This window comes from Leptodactylus fuscus, chromosome 5 (genome assembly GCF_031893055.1).
Source record: "Leptodactylus fuscus isolate aLepFus1 chromosome 5, aLepFus1.hap2, whole genome shotgun sequence".
NCBI lineage: Eukaryota > Metazoa > Chordata > Amphibia > Anura > Leptodactylidae > Leptodactylus > Leptodactylus fuscus.
Window position 1 is genome coordinate 103,915,272 of NC_134269.1, and position 18,540 is coordinate 103,933,811.

The following is an 18,540-nucleotide window of genomic DNA, read 5'->3' on the forward strand; positions in this document are numbered from 1 at the left end:
TTCTGCGATTGGTTATTTAACGTTGACGTCAAAATTAGGCGGTGGTCACATTAATATGACTGGACTGTGTAGAACTGGCTATAGAACTAATATATATTTGCAAACTGTTAAAATCAGCATGTTATACTTTTAATTACTGCCAAGTTGCCCCTACCTTTATGAGGACCTCTATTACTAAGCAGTAAAGCATAATTTTGTGAATATAAAAAAAGGTGAAAGTAGTTAATGGTTAAATTTTGCAGCAATTCATCATTGAGTGAAGCCGGTATCTACTCTCTCTCGTATGCTGGATATCTTCTAATGACAGAAAACTCCATGAAAAGTCCATTTAACTAAAGATAATAGAGTGACTCAGTAATAACCGGCCTTTCTGCCTTTAGCAATTGTGTTTTTCAAGAATCTACAGCTTTAAAAAGAGTAATTGATTTTCTTTTGCAAAAATGCCCTTGATTGCAGTGTTCGGGGGTAATTATTTGCAGCAGAATTATTTTAAAGATTTACAAGATCTATTTTGAATGGATCTTCTGCTCAGAGCAGCGAGGAATAACAATACTATTTCAGCATAATGTGCTCATCCTTGAAATCGTCAATTTCTTTGAGCGTCTCATCTTTTCTTGGTCTGAGAAACCCAATTGTATCTACATTGCGTGAAGCATCGGCTTTTTGCAAATAATATTATTGTGCTTGTTCTGTTCTTTAGCACGAAAAAAAAAATCACATTCAGTATTGAGCAATATTGAACAATCTCTTTGCTTAAACAGAAACATTGTCAAGAAATTTTAATTGTACTTCTTTTAAACTTCCACTCTGGTTTTTACTTCTTTTCAGTTCTGTTCCAATGTAATAACTTCACACTGGAGTTTGCTGCCTTTATTGTACTGTTTTTCAGGGTATTGCAAGGATTTTCATCCACTGAAACTGTACTGTATCATCTGTATGTTCTCTATTTTAAGGCCTTACCCCTCGTTCACATCTGTGTTTGTATTCCGTCCGGGGGAGTCCACATGGGGACCCCCGAAAGGAATACCAAACGCAATTGCCAGCGCTGTGCAGTAAAAGCTCACGGATCCCCATAGACTATAATGGGGTCCTGCGCTTTCTGCCAGGTCTCCACACAGAACATGCAGACAGGAAAGTAGTTCACAATCTACTTTCCTGTCCATCTGATTCGTGCGGGCAGCATGGACTCCATTATAGTCTATGAGGTCCATGTACTTTTACTGCACAGCACCGGCAATTGTGTTTGGTATTCCGTTCGGGGGGTCCCCATGCGGACTCCCCTAGACGGAATACCAACGCAGATGTGACCCAACCCTTATGCACACAACCATTCTGTCATCTATGACCTAACATCTGTGAAAAACATATGTTGGTCCATTTTTGGCCTTATTCATGTGACAGCGAAAAAAAGTCTGTGGGTGTATTCACATGCCTTTGTTGTATCCATTAGAACAAAGATAAAGCTGGTCATTTTTTATGGACATGTGAAAGGGTCCACCAAAAGAAATGGACATGTGAATAGACCCATTCATAATCACTTAGGTGAATAAGACCTAAATCTTGTAACCCTGATGCACCAACAACTTCAAAATACCATTAGTGGCACTTTACTTATATATGACTTTGTATTGTCTGTTTTATGTAATATCTAAAAAAACATTAAAATTTAATAAAATAGATTTGACAAAGGTAAATCTTATATACTATAAAGGATTTTCTGTATTCTCTGTATGCAGTCACATTAGGTGAGGCCTGATGCTGAGGCCCCATGTTGCTGAAAAGCTGTTTTGTTTTTTATTTTTGCAGATTTTACTGCGTTTTTTGAGCCAAAGTCAGGAGTGGCCTAAAGAGGAATGGGAAATATAGAGGAAGATCTATTCTGTTAAAGCATCTCCTGACTTTGGCTTAAAAAAAAAAACTGCAAAATCTGCAACAAAAACTGCTGTGGGGCCTTAGCCTAAGGAATCAAATTTGTTTCCATTGGTGACCAATAATTGATTCTAAAGTTCGCTACAATGCACAAAAACTTATTAGAACAAGTTCAATGCTTGCTGTTGTTTTTCTAGTAAATGATTGTTTTATTGGAGAGGAGAATATAGTAATGTACAAAAATTATACAGGTATATAAACCTTAAATGTTCTCCAAGTGTGTTTGTGTGTTTTTGACCATATATATATATATATATATATATATATATATAATTCATTGAGGCTAAGGTCTGACTATTATACAGCACCTACCATCCTTCATTCCTTCCTCCCTTTTATTTTATCCCATGTTACTGATTTGTTGTTTCCTTGGGTTACAGTTAGTTTTGGAAGCTTACAATGTACCAGAGCTGTCCGCTGGTGTCAACTGCACATTTGAAGATCTTTCAGAGATGGACGGACTTGTAGTTGGAAACCAGATTCGATGTATTTCCCCTGCAGAAAAGGAAGTTCCACGCATCATCACAGAAAATGGTAAGTCAACAAAGTTTGACCATCATCAAGTACTTCACATTCACATAACTTGATGAAACGCCTTGGAGCTTCCATCATAAGATTTCTACCACATTGCGAGAGGTTAAGCCAAGGCAAGGACATTGTTCCTGAATACATATTATGTTCACTTGATCCAAGTGAAATCGATAGAATTACATTTTTTAAAATAGACATACTAACAACGATCCTAGAATTATCAAGGTATCCATTTTTAGTCTTTTTTTTAAATTCTCCGGCGACATTGATTTTAGGTGGTTTTCCTCTACAACTAGTACCTGGAAGTGTTCCTATGCAATTGACTTATAACAAAAGTAGAACAGCAAAGATGATATAAAATATTAAGAACAAGGAAAAGGTCAGTTTCAGTCAATAACAGTAAAGGAAGCAAATATGTTGGTTTCACGCTGTGAGAGAAAACAGAGAACAGAAAATGGCTTGAAAGGTTCTTGGGCCTTGAAGGTGCATTCACGCTTAATCGAGGTTAGAATCAAAGTTTACAAAGTAAATCCTTTATTATCTCCCCCCTGGGCTCCATCTTTGAATAGAGCTAGGCTGAGATAAATATCAAATGGATTACTGTGAATTTTTAGTATATACATATTAAATGTACTCAGCAGATATACAATCAAATCCACAATACATTAATGGAGCCAATTTATTATTGTTTTTACCCCAGAATTCTTTTATTTTTATCCATATTTTGCACATTATTTTTTGAGTTCACCTAATTTATAAGAGTGGTCATCTGGGTGTGGTTTAGATGGTGCATAGGTGTTCTCCTAATTTACCATATGTAGTCTTTAAAAAAGTTGCACAATTTTTGCACAAGCATGTGCTTCTTCTAACTTGGTTTAAAAATTACTGAAATGTATTGTGAACTGTGATGACCTCCAGATAGAGAATTGTGACAAATTGATGAACCAAAATTAGACATTTTGAGACAAATTTCTTGAAAGAAAACACACTAAGTAAAAAATAAGCCAGGTCAGGAAAGCGGCATAAATATGCCTTTATGAAAAATATACCCCTTAGTATATTCTCGGTATTAAACAATGCATTAATTGGAGTAGTTAACATCTGGATTTTCAGCGGAGCTGATTTACATAGTAAAGGACATGCACCATTCAGACGTTTAATATCCTTTATCACATTAGTTGCCTTGTGTTAATGTGTCATCTGCCCATATATCACACACATGAATTTTTGTTTGCTTTTCAGCGTATGAGTGAGGATTTAATTATTACTTGTGATCAAACCTGCCATTTGTATTTCCAGTCTTATCACATCATATGTATTGAGAATAAAGTCATTAACACATCTAAATAACATAATAACTTCCTTAAGCAGTAATCCGCTTACACCCACTTAGGCACTGCACATCAGTGTGTAAACTGGTGAACCCAGTGCTCTGTTCTATTCATTTAGTAGTCATTTATTTTGTTGCAATAATTTTTATTAAGAGATTTTTTATTTTATTTTAATATGGGGCGGATTAAGGGGAGACTTGAATTACTGAAGACCTTTGCTTCTTTCCTGCTGACATAGGAGCAGATAGATAGGTAGATAGATAGACGGATAGATAGATAGATAGATAGATAGATAGATAGATAGATATGAATACGTTATAATACACTTTATCCCTATGATTACAGTAGACTCCACAATGATCACAGCAGTATGAAAAACTAAACTCAAAAGGGATCTGTAGGGGCAGAGAATGGGCCTGTAAGTTAGAAGTCTTTGTAGAAATAGTGGCAAATATTTATCAATACTTTTCTGTCTACATTTAAAATTTATGGTGCCTGGCCTTTGCGGCATATTTATGAACAGTGTGCGCCAGAAAAAACAGAAAACGCAGGGGCCACACGGTGGCTCAGTGGTTAGCACTGCAGCCTTGCAGCACTGGAGTCCTGGTGTTCAAATCCCACCAAGGGCAAAAACCCATCTGCAAGGAGTTTGTATGTTCTCCCTGTATTTGCATGGATTTCCATCCCATATTCCAAAAAGACATACTGATAGGGAAAAATGTACATTGTGAGCTCTATATGGGGCTCACAATCTACATTTAAAAAAAAAAAAAAAAAAAAAAAGAAAAAACAGAAAACGCAATTGACTCGACACTTATGAAAAATGTGTACCAGAATGGTTGTGGTTTTTAATATGTCTAACTGTAGGACACATTTATGAAATGAACGAATATGGCACAGATTTGCTTGTAACAAGTTTCAAAGGGTGAATGGATGAATTCATGCCAATTTGCTTTGTGTGTCATAAATATTTTGTGCCAAAAATTGTAAGGTTTTTGATGCGTGTGCTAAATATTCCCTAAAATAATAATAATAATAATAATAATAATAATAATAATAATAATAATAAATGTTCCCTACAATATGCAAGTTTAGTGTTTACTTTTTTTACATAAAATATTTCTCACGTTGAAGCTTGTCACTTTTAGTGTCTCATAGTATAAGACCACACAGCATTGATAAATATGCCCCAATGACTGGTGACAGGGCTGCAGTAAAACTGTATCTGTATATGAAACCTAAGGATAACTTCTTGTAAGTGAATTAAGAAGAAGTGGTCGGAAAGTCAAACACCTTAGCAGAGAAGTGATACTCAGTGACCCTCATACTGAGATCCATGAGGATTTTATAGCACGGTGAAGTTTTCGCTGGAGATATGCTTTACAGTTCAGCATTAGTACCTTTTAACTAACACATAACTAGCTTCTCATTATCTTAGGTCCGTCAAGTCCATATAAGCCATCTAAGGTGCCACACGTGAACCCAAGTACATGGCATAGCTTCTGTAAATTTATTAGTAAGTATCAGGAGACAGGATTAAGCATTTTGAGAGCAGACTGTTCTTTTCTTCTTAATATAAATATATTCCTTAATGTGAAATCTAGCATTCCCTAATAATTTTATTAGACAAGTATGAATGAATTAAGTATTAAGGAGATTTAAATACGCATTTTATTACAACAATTAGACTCATGGCATTGAACCAGCTCCTTAGTATGTACAATCCTCCAGGCTCATTCATGAAGTGGTACTTCAGCCCCATTATTACAAAAACTCCAATATACTCAAATACTTAATAAATAGTGTTTGTTAAACATTAGGAACAATCTGTGATGAGTGACCAATACCATTAGGACTGTTAGAATCTCATTAGACATTAATGACTGATTGGAGCGATCACAATATTTCGTTTTGCTTGTGATAAATAGGGGACATATCATGATTCTATAAAGTATGATGACTCCAATTACATATCATACACATCCTATAGTCTACAAACACGTCTACAATATTGGAATTTTACATACATAGTATTTCTGTCCATGTATATTTACTTCAGGGTTAACAATAGCTTTGCAGAATTATGTATATGTTTTCTATAGAAACACATCTTACAATGTGGCTAGAGTTTTTGCTCAAGGATGAAAGTTATCTATTGTTACTTTATTCATTTTGACATCTGTAAAGAATTTGTACTTAGTGCTGTAGACCTGAGGAAGGGAGTTCATCCTTTGAAATCTTGTCTCAAATAAAGGAATGTTATTTTTGTTCTTTCTCCAAATATCTGTCTGCGATAGTCTACTCTGTATCTGTGTTCTGACAAGTACAGTAAGGATCGGACTGAAGGAATACTTGAGCCACACATTAGTATACATTGTTAGTCCGGTTCTTTATTCCTTACTGTATATTTCCTTTAACACTTGGTGTTTGGCTTCCTTTCTTGCACAGTTCACTTGTGGCCCAGCTGTAATCTATGACTATAGCTACGCTACTGTGACTATAGTAAGTCTAGATATACCTCTCTTCTCATCATTGGTTCAGCTCTGTCATTGCAGCTTGGCCACCTTAGCTTTGCAGCTGCGTATAAAGAAAAACCTATCATATTATCACAAGGAAGACAGGGTATGGCAAATTATTATTAATACAAAGATAATTATTAGACTATAATTTAATTCCAACCTTATATCTACTGTATCATTAAATACAGCAACAGTGGACATAGGCAAAACAATGTTATGATAATTTAGTAACAGTATAAATTTTTACCAGAACATAACACACAATGATAATACATTTTCATATTTACCAAGGAGTCTGTTGGCACATTACTTCCATTGTCCAGGATAACCATCATACAATACACTGTATATTAGTAAAAATATCAGTAATACCTATGTGTATTGGAATGTACAAGTCATTGGTTCATCACTTACAGTACAGTAGTTCTCCACCATGCAGATCATCTTGATACCATAAAGCTACGTAGGCCTTTCACATGTTGAAGACTGTTTGCAAATTTATGAAAATTGTCCTAAAGAAAAACTCTTAGTTGCCCATATTAGCCAATCACAGCACAGGTTTGATCTTTCATAGTGCTTTTCAAAAATGAAAATTGTGCTGTGATTGGTTGTTCTAGTGAACTAAGGCTATTTCTTTAAGACAGGTTTCATAAATCCGCCAAAAGTCTTCCATATGTGAAAAACCTAGGTAGTTTTCATTAATAGAATGTAGGACACATTCATTACGACTGGCATTTCATACCTTGTCAGTGCTATTGGGAGGACTAAACCATCCAGTGGTCCTTGTAGGACAGGGGCTTAGTGTCCCAAATATCCCTATCATAATTCTATCCATGGCTATGTCAATTAACTCATCTCTGGTACTGCCTGCCTAACCCTTCACTGAAGCTGGAGAATTACACTTTGACTTCATTGAGTTTATGCCTCATGTCTGTTACCTGCATTGAAATTAAAGTATACTAGTTTGGCTTCACGGCAGAACTGCGCAGGGGCGCCAAAATGCACTGGAGCCATGTAAGTATAAATCCCATAAAGGTTTATTTGGGACATTAAACCACTGGTTCCTAAGGACCACCATAATAGCCATGATAGTTTCCCTTTAAACATAAGTCTGTTGAGTTAATTTGGGCAAAATTTATTAAAAAACTTATGCATCTTCAGTGTTTCCTAAAAACAGAAAACTAAACTTAAATGTGATGTAGATGTAGAAAATTGCAGTTTTCTGTCTTTGAAACGGATCTTTTTTACAGAAAAGTGTTGCAAAGAGAAAAAGCTTAAAACTTTAGTGCAAACACAGCCTGTTCCAAAATATGAAACTTTTTCAAACCAAAAAAGTGTTGTAAAGTTGTTAATATATTCCCCTTCTTCCTTCCTCATTGTCTCTACACCTCCAAATATAACAGAGTCCATCTTCAATCTCGGCCTGCACTTTTGTGTCACATTATATTTGTAGTCAATCATCTAAGCCATTAAAAGCGAACCTCTTAGCAGGGTTGTCAAAACAACAAGTGGCAGATGGGCAGCAGCATAATACTTTGACAGGTAAATTTACACAGTAAACTTCTTCTAGATAGATTAATTGTCAAGGTCAATTTGAAATGATTGATTAATGAATCATTTGGAAGAGAAAGAAAATAATTGAGGTTTGGGGTCAGGCGGGTCAGAAGCTTGCATTTAATCATGTGTCGCTTTATAGAATTATTGTCATTAATTAACTCTAAAGGTTCCCTGCAGCAGTGACTATGTGCATCGAATCCTTAAAGAATCAGAATTAGGCATCGACAACATAGGGAAACATTTACACTTCTCAATAAATCATACATAAAAACAGAACTATTGAAATCTTCATGTCCTGGGGTAATATAAATGCATGTCCCCTGTCTCATAGGAGGTATTGTACAAAAATAATAGTGTCTTCTATGGTATTGAGATGTGGCAGTCAACTGTGGCAGTAGGGATTTATTAAAACATACACTAAATTGATCCATTTTTGAAAAGTAATAACTACAATAGCTGACATTCAAACTGTCTACGTGCATAATGTAAAAAAGCCTGCGACATGTCTGCTGGAATGTGCTGTAGTGAATGAACAGAATCTTAGTACAAACATTATAGGTAGACAATGGGGTTGGCAATCCATCAGTTTTTGGTTCCATCCAACATAGACTTTGGTTCAGTAGTTTTTTCAACCTGATGGAGCTTAGCTCTGTTTTTATACAACTGTACTCTAAAAGGAGTTTGGGGTCTCCCTGTGGTCCTATCATAATTTAGGATTAAGTATTCATCAGTTTACAACAGTAAATCTCTAAAGGTTTAAAGGAGTATAAAAGTAGGTAGATTGGAGTAAACAGTTGTTAACAATTGCGGGCTTAGAATTAATCAAGATATGTAGCATACTGTAAAGTATCGGTTAAAGGGGATTTCCCATCTTTTTCTCTCTCAGCAGTTTTGCCTGCTGTCTCCTCTTCTCACTTTCTGTATTCAGCAAGCTGCTAGGAGGTGGCTTTGGCTGTTTGATGAACAGGGCACTATTAAGTACTGCTATATGTATATATAGACTATAGAAATCTAATATAATTGCAGATCAAATAATATGAACTATTGAAATCTTCATGTCCTGGGGTAATATAAATGCATGTCCCCTGTCTCATAGGAGGTATTGTACAAAAATAATAGTGTCTTCTATGGTATTGAGATGTGGCAGTCAACTGTGGCAGTAGGGATTTATTAAAACATACACTAAATTGATCCATTTTTGAAAAGTAATAACTACAATAGCTGACATTCAAACTGTCTACGTGCATAATGTAAAAAAGCCTGCGACATGTCTGCTGGAATGTGCTGTAGTGAATGAACAGAATCTTAGTACAAACATTATAGGTAGACAATGGGGTTGGCAATCCATCAGTTTTTGGTTCCATCCAACATAGACTTTGGTTCAGTAGTTTTTTCAACCTGATGGAGCTTAGCTCTGTTTTTATACAACTGTACTCTAAAAGGAGTTTGGAGTCTCCCTGTGGTCCTATCATAATTTAGGATTAAGTATTCATCAGTTTACAACAGTAAATCTCTAAAGGTTTAAAGGAGTATAAAAGTAGGTAGATTGGAGTAAACAGTTGTTAACAATTGCGGGCTTAGAATTAATCAATATATGTAGCATACTGTAAAGTATCGGTTAAAGGGGATTTCCCATCTTTTTCTCTCTCAGCAGTTTTGCCTGCTGTCTCCTCTTCTCACTTTCTGTATTCAGCAAGCTGCTAGGAGGTGGCTTTGGCTGTTTGATGAACAGGGCACTATTAAGTACTGCTATATGTATATATAGACTATAGAAATCTAATATAATTGCAGATCAAATAATATGCACAGTAAATGTATATTACATTACACAGGTTTGTATAGAACACTCACCAGGCTTCTACTGAGACCAACCTCAGTTCTGTCTTTGAGAGATAAGACAATTAGTTGAACTAACTGTCCTGAAGGCAAAGCTGTAGATAACAGACCTCCCAAAGAGCACTGACTCACACCATCCATCCTGCTTCTCAGATACAGGCCGTGTACCAATAGAAACGCTGTATAACATAAAAGGCAAACACAGCAGTACTGCTAAATCAATGTAATTAGGAAAACTCTTGAATTTACATAAGCTAACAGTATAGATAGGATCCTTGAGATAGGAATAGCCCTTTAAGAGAATGTGAAGGTCCTGGGAACACCATTGGCTGTAGTTGGTGTAGTTCTGAAAGGCATTAAAGAAAACTTCACCTATTTTATTTTTTATTTCTTTATCGGCTAACACAATTATACATCATAACTAGTGATCACAAGAGGAGGGGACATGTTAACCAGAGTCCTAGGGTCAAATCTCACTATGGGCCATATCTGTATGGATTTTTATGCTCTTCCTGTGTTTGCGTGGTTTCCACCAGGTACTCCAGCTTCCTTCTAAACTCCAAAAACAAATTGATGGGCTTTGTACGAAATTAACTGCAATGTATGCTGGGTGGCAAAATTGGATTGTGATCTCCATGGTGAGCAGGAAGTAGTATTCATGATGCCAAATCATGTACTTATATTCTAAATATGTTGTTATAGTATAAGGATAGCAGAGGATAGCGGATCAGAGTTCACTGGTTTACATATGGCAATCATCATATAGGTGACGGAAAGATTGTTAATTTGATTGTTCACATAAAGTTTCATTATTTTTGTAGCTTATCCCTGCTTACATGGAGAGGTCACAAACAATGATAAGTTGTACAATGATAAGTCATCGTTTGCTCTTTTGTCTTTTGTTCAGCTGATATATTTACATCGGGCAATGGTTGGGAATGATTCCTTGGCATTCTAATAATTTAGGAAATAGTTGGTAGTTTTACGTAAACTCTGTTTATTTTTTACAGTTTCCTCTTAATTGCTCGCATTGAAATCCATTTTAGGTGCAGTGGCTAATTCATTGCAAGTCAAACTGTGTGCTTGGTCTGAATAACTATTCATCATATGGAGGTCTCACACTTGGCTGCCCTTAGTGTTTTGTTAAGATGTCTTTCTAAAGAATCCAGGAAAGTCTCCAGGGAAGATACCAAGTACAGGGTCAGTGTCTGATAATGACAGAAAGTTGGCAAGTACAGACTTTCAGTTCCCTGTGGTAAGAGGAGCTGTTGCTCACACAGCAAAGGATCCAGAATAATATGTGTGCTGAATAAACTGGAGACAAAACCGTGGCACATACCATGTGTTTGATAGATGTATTCTGTTTATTCATTTAACTTGCCAATTTAACTCTAAATTGCCATTACTCCTGCCCCATAACATGGGCACTGACTTGGCAATACCATTTAAATAATATATAAGCGTAAGTTCAGATCTGTAAATCTGGTATCATCGTGCGGGTGCCTGCCTCAGGACAAGACATCCATTACCATTATCTTCATGACTTGCCCAGTCTGTAGACATTTATTGTGAAGCATTACATATTGCTTGCGCAGTCATATATTGGCCTTTACATATCACTTTTCAGTAGATGGAGTAAACAATATAAAAAGAAATACTTAAAAGAAACCTCACTTTTTTTTTTTTTTTACTGAGTACTTTTAAGCCTTTAAAAAGATTTTTACAACTTCAGAACTAAATTTTTATTTATTTTTATTTTTTTAAGAAAAGGACAGCTAAGCATCTCCACATGTACGGAATATGGTGCAATGTTTATCCCAATTCTTCTTTGTAAGTTTATTTCCGAAAATAATAACAGTAAAACTTTTATTCACCATGTGCATCCCATATGCAAGTCTGTTCTTTGTTTCCATAATCTTAATTAAAAAGCAAATAAACTAAGCATGGATTCGACTAGCTCTCTATAGTAACCGGAGTACTCTACATTCTTTAAGGCTGCAACACATTTCAGTTAGCCAAAAATACCCTTTAGTTTTTCACATCCCCAAGTCTTGTGTTACTTGTATACCCCGAACAAATCATATCAGCATCTGAAACTGTATGCCAGATGGTCACTCCTTATTAACCTTCCTTAAAAAAATGGGGAAATCACTCAGTATACTTTTTGTTAAAGAAATTACCAATAGCATAACTGAAGTCTTGTGGGCCCTGGTGCAGTCTTTTGTCCGGGGCCCCCTACCTCATCCGTACAGCATATTCTTGATCGTGATGGTTACAGGTGCTAAGGACTTTAATCAACCTTAGTGTGGTTAGGGTAATCTGAGGGTCTCCTTGGTTTATGGGCCAGATGGACGCAGCAATCTCAATACTGATGCCAGTGCTTATGGCCCCCTAAGGCTCCTGGGCCCCAGTGCGACTGCACCTTCTGCACCTCCTCAAGTTACGCCCCTGGAAATTATGCTCTATGGACATGTTCAGCTTATACTGTACATTGCTAGCATTTATGACACATACCCCAAATTCATATCCATTTGGTTTTAGATGGTGGTCAAATTAGTTATGTGGAGACCCAGTTACCTTTTATAGTATATAGTTACAAATGATTAGTTTATCAACACGTTATTGTTTTGCAATATTGTGCCACAAGATTATATGTTATTTGTGTATATGTGTGATCAACAATTGTTTCTATAGAGAATTTCAAGGGTTTTTACAATATATTGCAATATCGTGTTAAATTGTTTTCATGAGATTTTTGAGTCCATAACCAAATTTGAGATAAGTTAGGATGGATTCACACCAGCGCCCGATCTCCGCTTTGCAGGTTTCCGTCTTCTGCCCGAGAAACTGGACAGGAGACGGAAACCGGAAATCAATTTTCAAAGTAACTGCATGTTGGACATGCATGACTTTGTGTCCGGTTAAAAAAACCCCACCTTTCGCCTCACAGTCCAGAAGACGCTCACGGGCACTCACGGGCAGATAGTGACTGCTGGGTTTCCGTTTCCTGGCCAGAATCTTGGGCAGAAGACGGAAACCCACAAAGCGGAGATCAGGCGCTAGTGTGAACCCGCCCTTAGGAGAAGACATATCTGTAGGCTTAGGTAAGCTGTGTTCTCAGATTAAAACACATAGTGCAAATAGTACTTTCTATTAAAATGGTTCTCCTAACTACAGTATATATTTAGGGCATATGGATGTCACAGAAAAGAGTACCCTGCTAGTTAGTATAACAGCTAGAAAACTAGACGCAAACGACGTCAAATTAAATCAGCAGGTGATTGTTCTGTTAAAGCATCCCAAGACGTAGTACCGTTAAAAAATAATTTAGCATTTTGGAATTCTAATGACTTTGGTATGAAATAAGGAGGTTGGCAGTATGTGAAGTGCTTTCTAGTAAAATCTAGCAATTAGCTGCTGCATGTATAAATAGTTTGAGACTCTTCCCCAAAGCAATAATTATTCTAAAAATATGAAGCATTCAGCTGAAATGAATTTGCGTTGGATTTAATGATCATGCTGAATGTGTAAAATAGTGAAACTCCTCATTCATAGCAGGGTGCTGGAGGTGCATCGATATAGTATCCTACTGGAAGGGAATTCTGGAAACACTTAATGCAAAAAATATATTTGTATGTAGAAAACTGCATTGAAGGCTTCTATTATAAAACTGAATATTATTATTAGTGCAAAAAATATAATATTGTTTATCTCTTTTGCGAAACATTACCACTAACACTAGTTGGCATTGTGCAAGCTAAGGGTCAATCTAGAGTTCACAAAGGCTGTATTTATATCAAATACATATATATATATATATATATATATATATATATATATATATATATATATATATATATATATATATAGTCCTATGAAAAAGTTTGGGCACCCCTATTAATCTTAATCATTTTTTGTTCTAAATATTTTGGTGTTTGCAACAGCCATTTCAGTTTGATATATCTAATAACTGATGGACACAGTAATATTTCAGGATTGAAATGAGGTTTATTGTACTAACAGAAAATGTGCAATACGCATTAAACCAAAATTTGACCGGTGCAAAAGTATGGGCACCCTTATCATTTTATTGATTTGAATTCCCCTAACTACTTTTTACTGACTTACTGAAGCACAAAATTGGTTTTGTAACCTCAGTGAGCTTTGAACTTCATAGCCAGATGTATCCAATCATAAGAAAAGGTATTTAAGGTGGCCAATTGCAAGTTGATCTCCTATTTGAATCTCCTCTGAAGAGTGGCATCATGGGCTACTCAAAACAACTCTCAAATGATCTTAAAACAAAGATTGTTCAACATAGTTGTTCAGGGGAAGGATACAAAAAGTTGTCTCAAGATTTAACCTGTCAGTTTCCACTGTGAGGAACATAGTATGGAAATGGAAGACCACAGGGACAGTTCTTGTTAAGCCCAGAAGTGGCAGGCCAAGAAAAATATCAGAAAGGCAGAGAAGAAGAATGGTGAGAACAGTCAAGGACAATCCACAGACCACCTCCAAAGAGCTGCAGAATCATCTTGCTGCAGATGGTGTCACTGTGCATCGGTCAACTATACAGCGCACTTTGCACAAATAGAAGCTGTATGGGAGAGTGATGAGAAAGAAGCCGTTTCTGCACGTACGCCACAAATAGAGTTGCCTGAGGTATGAAAAAGCACATTTGGACAAGGCAGCTTCATTTTGGAAACAAAAATTGAGTTGTTTGGTTATAAAAAAAGGCGTTATGCATGGCGTCCAAAAAGAAACAGCATTCCAAGAAAAACACATGCTACCCACTGTAAAATTTGGTGGAGGTTCCATCATGCTTTGGGGCTGTGTGGCCAATGCCGGCACCGGGAATCTTGTTAAAGTTGAGAGTCGCATGGATTCCACTCAGTATCAGCAGATTCTTGAGAATAATGTTCAAGAATCAGTGACGAAGTTGAAGTTACGCCGGGGATGGATATTTAAGACAATGATCCAAAACACCGCTCCAAATCCTCAGGCATTCATGCAGAGGAACAATTACAATGTTCTGGAATGGCCATCCCAGTCCCCAGACCTGAATATCATTGAACATCTGTGGGATGATTTGAAGCGGGCTGTCCATGCTCGGCGACCATCTAACTTAACTGAACTTGAATTGTTTGTCCAAAATACCTTTATCCAGGGTCCAGGAACTGATTAAAAGCTACAGGAAGCGACTAGAGGCTGTTATCTTTGCAAAAGGAGGATCTACTAAATATTAATGTCACTTTTCTGTTGAGGTGCCCATACTTTTGCACCGGTCAAATTTTGGTTTAATGCATATTGCACATTTTCTGTTAGTACAATAAACCTCATTTCAATCCTGAAATATTACTGTGTCCATCAGTTATTAGATATATCAAACTGAAATGGCTGTTATAAACACCAAAATATTTAGAACTAAAAATGATTAAGATTAATAGGGGTGCCCAAACTTTTTCATAGGACTGTATATATATATACATATATATATATATATATATATATATATATATATATATATATGTATAGCCATGGCTATGAGTAAGGGGCTTATCCCTAAAACGCGTCAGCGATGTGTTTTTTTCGTCATGTCTAGTGGGTCTCGTCCTTTTGGTATGTCTCCGTGACTTTTTTGCTTTTTGTTTTTTTCAATATGCTCGTTGTTTCATGTCTGCAAAGTTTTTACTAATGATTTTTATAATTAAAAGTTAAGTTTTATACTATAACGTGCTTGATACATATTTTTCCTTGTATAAGTTGCTAATCCGTCTGTGCCCGGGAGACCGTATCCGTGCATGTGTTGATCCAAATTTTTATAAGTTTTGTCTCTGGACTACACTGTTTTTTTATGACAACTTATTTATATGATAGGTCTTCATTATAGAAGAAATGATGATGCCATCATTTCAGGAAGTAAGCACTAACATGGCATGCATCAATGGAGGTTGGTGGAGGCCAGTCTCAAAGGAAAGGATATTGCAAACTTTATTTTTATTTTTATTTTGAACAGCTGCAGTATTTTTTCTTATTTTCCTAAAAGCCCCTGTAAGGCAATAACTGGTCTACAATCTATATGTGAAGCATTTCTTAATTATTTTTACAACTTCATTGTAACACTAATAGCTACTTATTTTAATTCTTTGTCACATCAATTAAAATAAAGTATGTGTATTCTGTGACTATTAGATATTGTGATACAATGTTTTCCTCTAAGTTCTACTGACTGTTCATCTATTTTGTTTCTTTTCTAGGTGACCATCATATTGTGCAGCTCCAACTTAAGTCCAAAGAAACTGGGATGACATTTGCCAGTACAAACTTTGTTTTCTATAACTGTAGTGTTCATAACTCGTAAGTAACTTGCTTAATAAATATGTAAATGTATTAATTATGTATATAGAGTATATAGTGTATAACTCGTAAATAACGTGCTTAATAAATATGTAAATGTGTTCATTATGTATATGGAGTATATAGTATATAACTCGTAAGTAACATGCTTAAAAATATGTAAATGTGTTCATTATATAGTATATATTATTCTGATCTTGACACTAACATAAAATACTTTGGATTCAATGTGTAGTCATAGGCCAAGGAGCATATGAATAATTCAGTATCATTTTTTTCAAACTGTTTTTATTTTATGTCTTTTCCTAGTATTGTTTGGTTTCCATGGCAATACGAAACCTTAGAGGAATTGTTCTGTCTGACTTCCTACCCCTATGCCATAGACACTGTTTTTCCTACTGTTTCATTCAAGTTCTCAGCTGGATTTGATAGCATGAGCCAAAGCATTGTGTGCCATGTTGGTTGTTCCCAGCAGTTTGCATCTTATCTAATATACTGTAGACAGGTATAGCTTGCAATGGATTATTACCACTGAAATATATTAGATGAAATATATTCTCTTTTGATAATGTTACAATATGTAGTGTTATTCTAATAGTTAGCTTCCTATAACCCTATTAAAAGGAACAGCCAGATGAACTTGGTCAGATAAACCTTATATAGATTAGAAAATAGCCTGTTGCTATCTAGTATAGGTCTTCATATGAATGACCTATATACATGATATTACCAATTCAAAAGCAGTGCTTATATAGAGAAGATTATCTCTGTAAATTAGCACAGCATACATAAGGTTTCTCATTGACCCTGTCTGAAAACTATATGTCTATATCCATATTAAATGGAAGCCATGTGAATGTTCAGTATTCAACCTCAATAAGCTATAAACACCACATTATGTACACAATTCCTATGTGGATAAACCCTAAGAAAAATGTCTATGCCAACTTGAAAGTTTTTTGCTTGTATGGTCCATTTGCAACTGTGCAAAACTTGCACAATTTTGCAGAGACATTTCGATAAATTGCAGCGTTTACTGTGCATATGTACAAGGCTGATGGACATTTATAAATACAGGATTATACCTGTCTTTGCTGTCAAACCCTCTACTAAATACTGGCTGGGGGGTGAACATTTGTGCAAGTTCGAACTTTAAACCTTTTATTAAAAATATGTTTTGAGTATTTTTTTTTCTAATTGTGTTATAATAAAGTCCAAAGGGATTGAATATATTTTGATGGTACTGTATGTACTTAACCTATTGCTATGGTACTATTTTCACTACTATATATGCCTAGATATGCCACCTTCAGACCCTCACCTATATGTCCAGTGACCCCCTTTTTGTGATATTCCTTTTGTGTGGCCACCTCTTTATTGGAGTGTATAGAGAGTGTGGCATTCAGGAATCTGTGAACTGGCCACCTCTAGGCTTCACAGCTACGAATCATATATAGCATACTCAGGGGATATACTGTACTATGAATACCGTAGTATGAGAATATTTGCTTTAGTTACTTTTACAGAGAAAATATCTTTCTAGCCATTTGTCCGGCATCACTTCACTGTTCTGTTTTTTTATTTATTGTTTTCATCATTGTTCCTGCTCTCATTTTTGGCAATTTCCTCTTTCATGTTTGCAGACGACAGAGAAAACACATTCAATACACACCCAAGTACTAGTATTTCTGAAAAAGATTCATGTTTGCTTTTGTAGTTTATGAAGAGGAAAATTGATAATGGCAAAACATTCTTCTGTAACGCTATGAATAGAATATTTCAGTACAAGGATGCTGGACATACATGAAAACTACCGCAAAGAAAAATTGTTACTGAAACTTTTCACTTTCTAGGCTACAAGGAGAATTTTTAGAACTCCTTAGTTATCTTACTACATTCTTACTAAAATCACATCTCCAAATATGTCCTTGTGTGCTCCCCCCTCAAAAAGTTTTTGACAGTAACAACTTTTATTTACCATTTTACCAACAGGATTGTTTTTTTTTTCTTTAAATTAAAAGTGAAGAACACAAAACCATTTATTTTGTATAAATATAACATGTCATTAATAAGTAAAACATTATTCACCTTCTCCATGTCATCCCTTTACAGTTGTGACTTGTACAGTTTTCTTTTTACGGGCCCTTGGCTGACACGAGCAGCGACCACTGAAGTCAATCACAGGCCTCAGTGTTGAACACTTCGCAAATGTCAAGTCACTGCAGCAATGTACCATTTGTGAAGAGGTCACTGCAGCAATGTACCATTTGTGAAGAGGTCACTGCAGCAATGTACAATTTGTGAAGAGGTCACTGCAGTAATGTATCATTTGTGAAGAGGTCACTGCAGCAATGTATCATTTGCGAAGAAGACAACACTGAGGCCTGTAATCAGTGGAGTAACTAAAGTTTTGTGGGCCTTGGTGCAATCTTTTGTCCGGGGCCCCCTACCTCATCTCTACAGGGAATTCTTGATAATGA

General features: G+C 35.9%; 1 protein-coding gene across 2 annotated transcripts in view; it reads left to right on the forward strand.

Moving 5' to 3' along the window:
• Positions 1-18,540, forward strand: part of PLXNA4 (plexin A4) — a 751,018-nt gene that overhangs the window by 432,032 nt on the left and 300,446 nt on the right. For both annotated transcript variants that reach the window (XM_075273936.1, XM_075273935.1), the window contains exons 7-8: positions 2,310-2,463; positions 15,961-16,060. In XM_075273936.1, the coding sequence (XP_075130037.1) occupies positions 2,310-2,463; positions 15,961-16,060 (254 nt within the window). The remainder of the gene's footprint in view (positions 1-2,309; positions 2,464-15,960; positions 16,061-18,540) is intronic.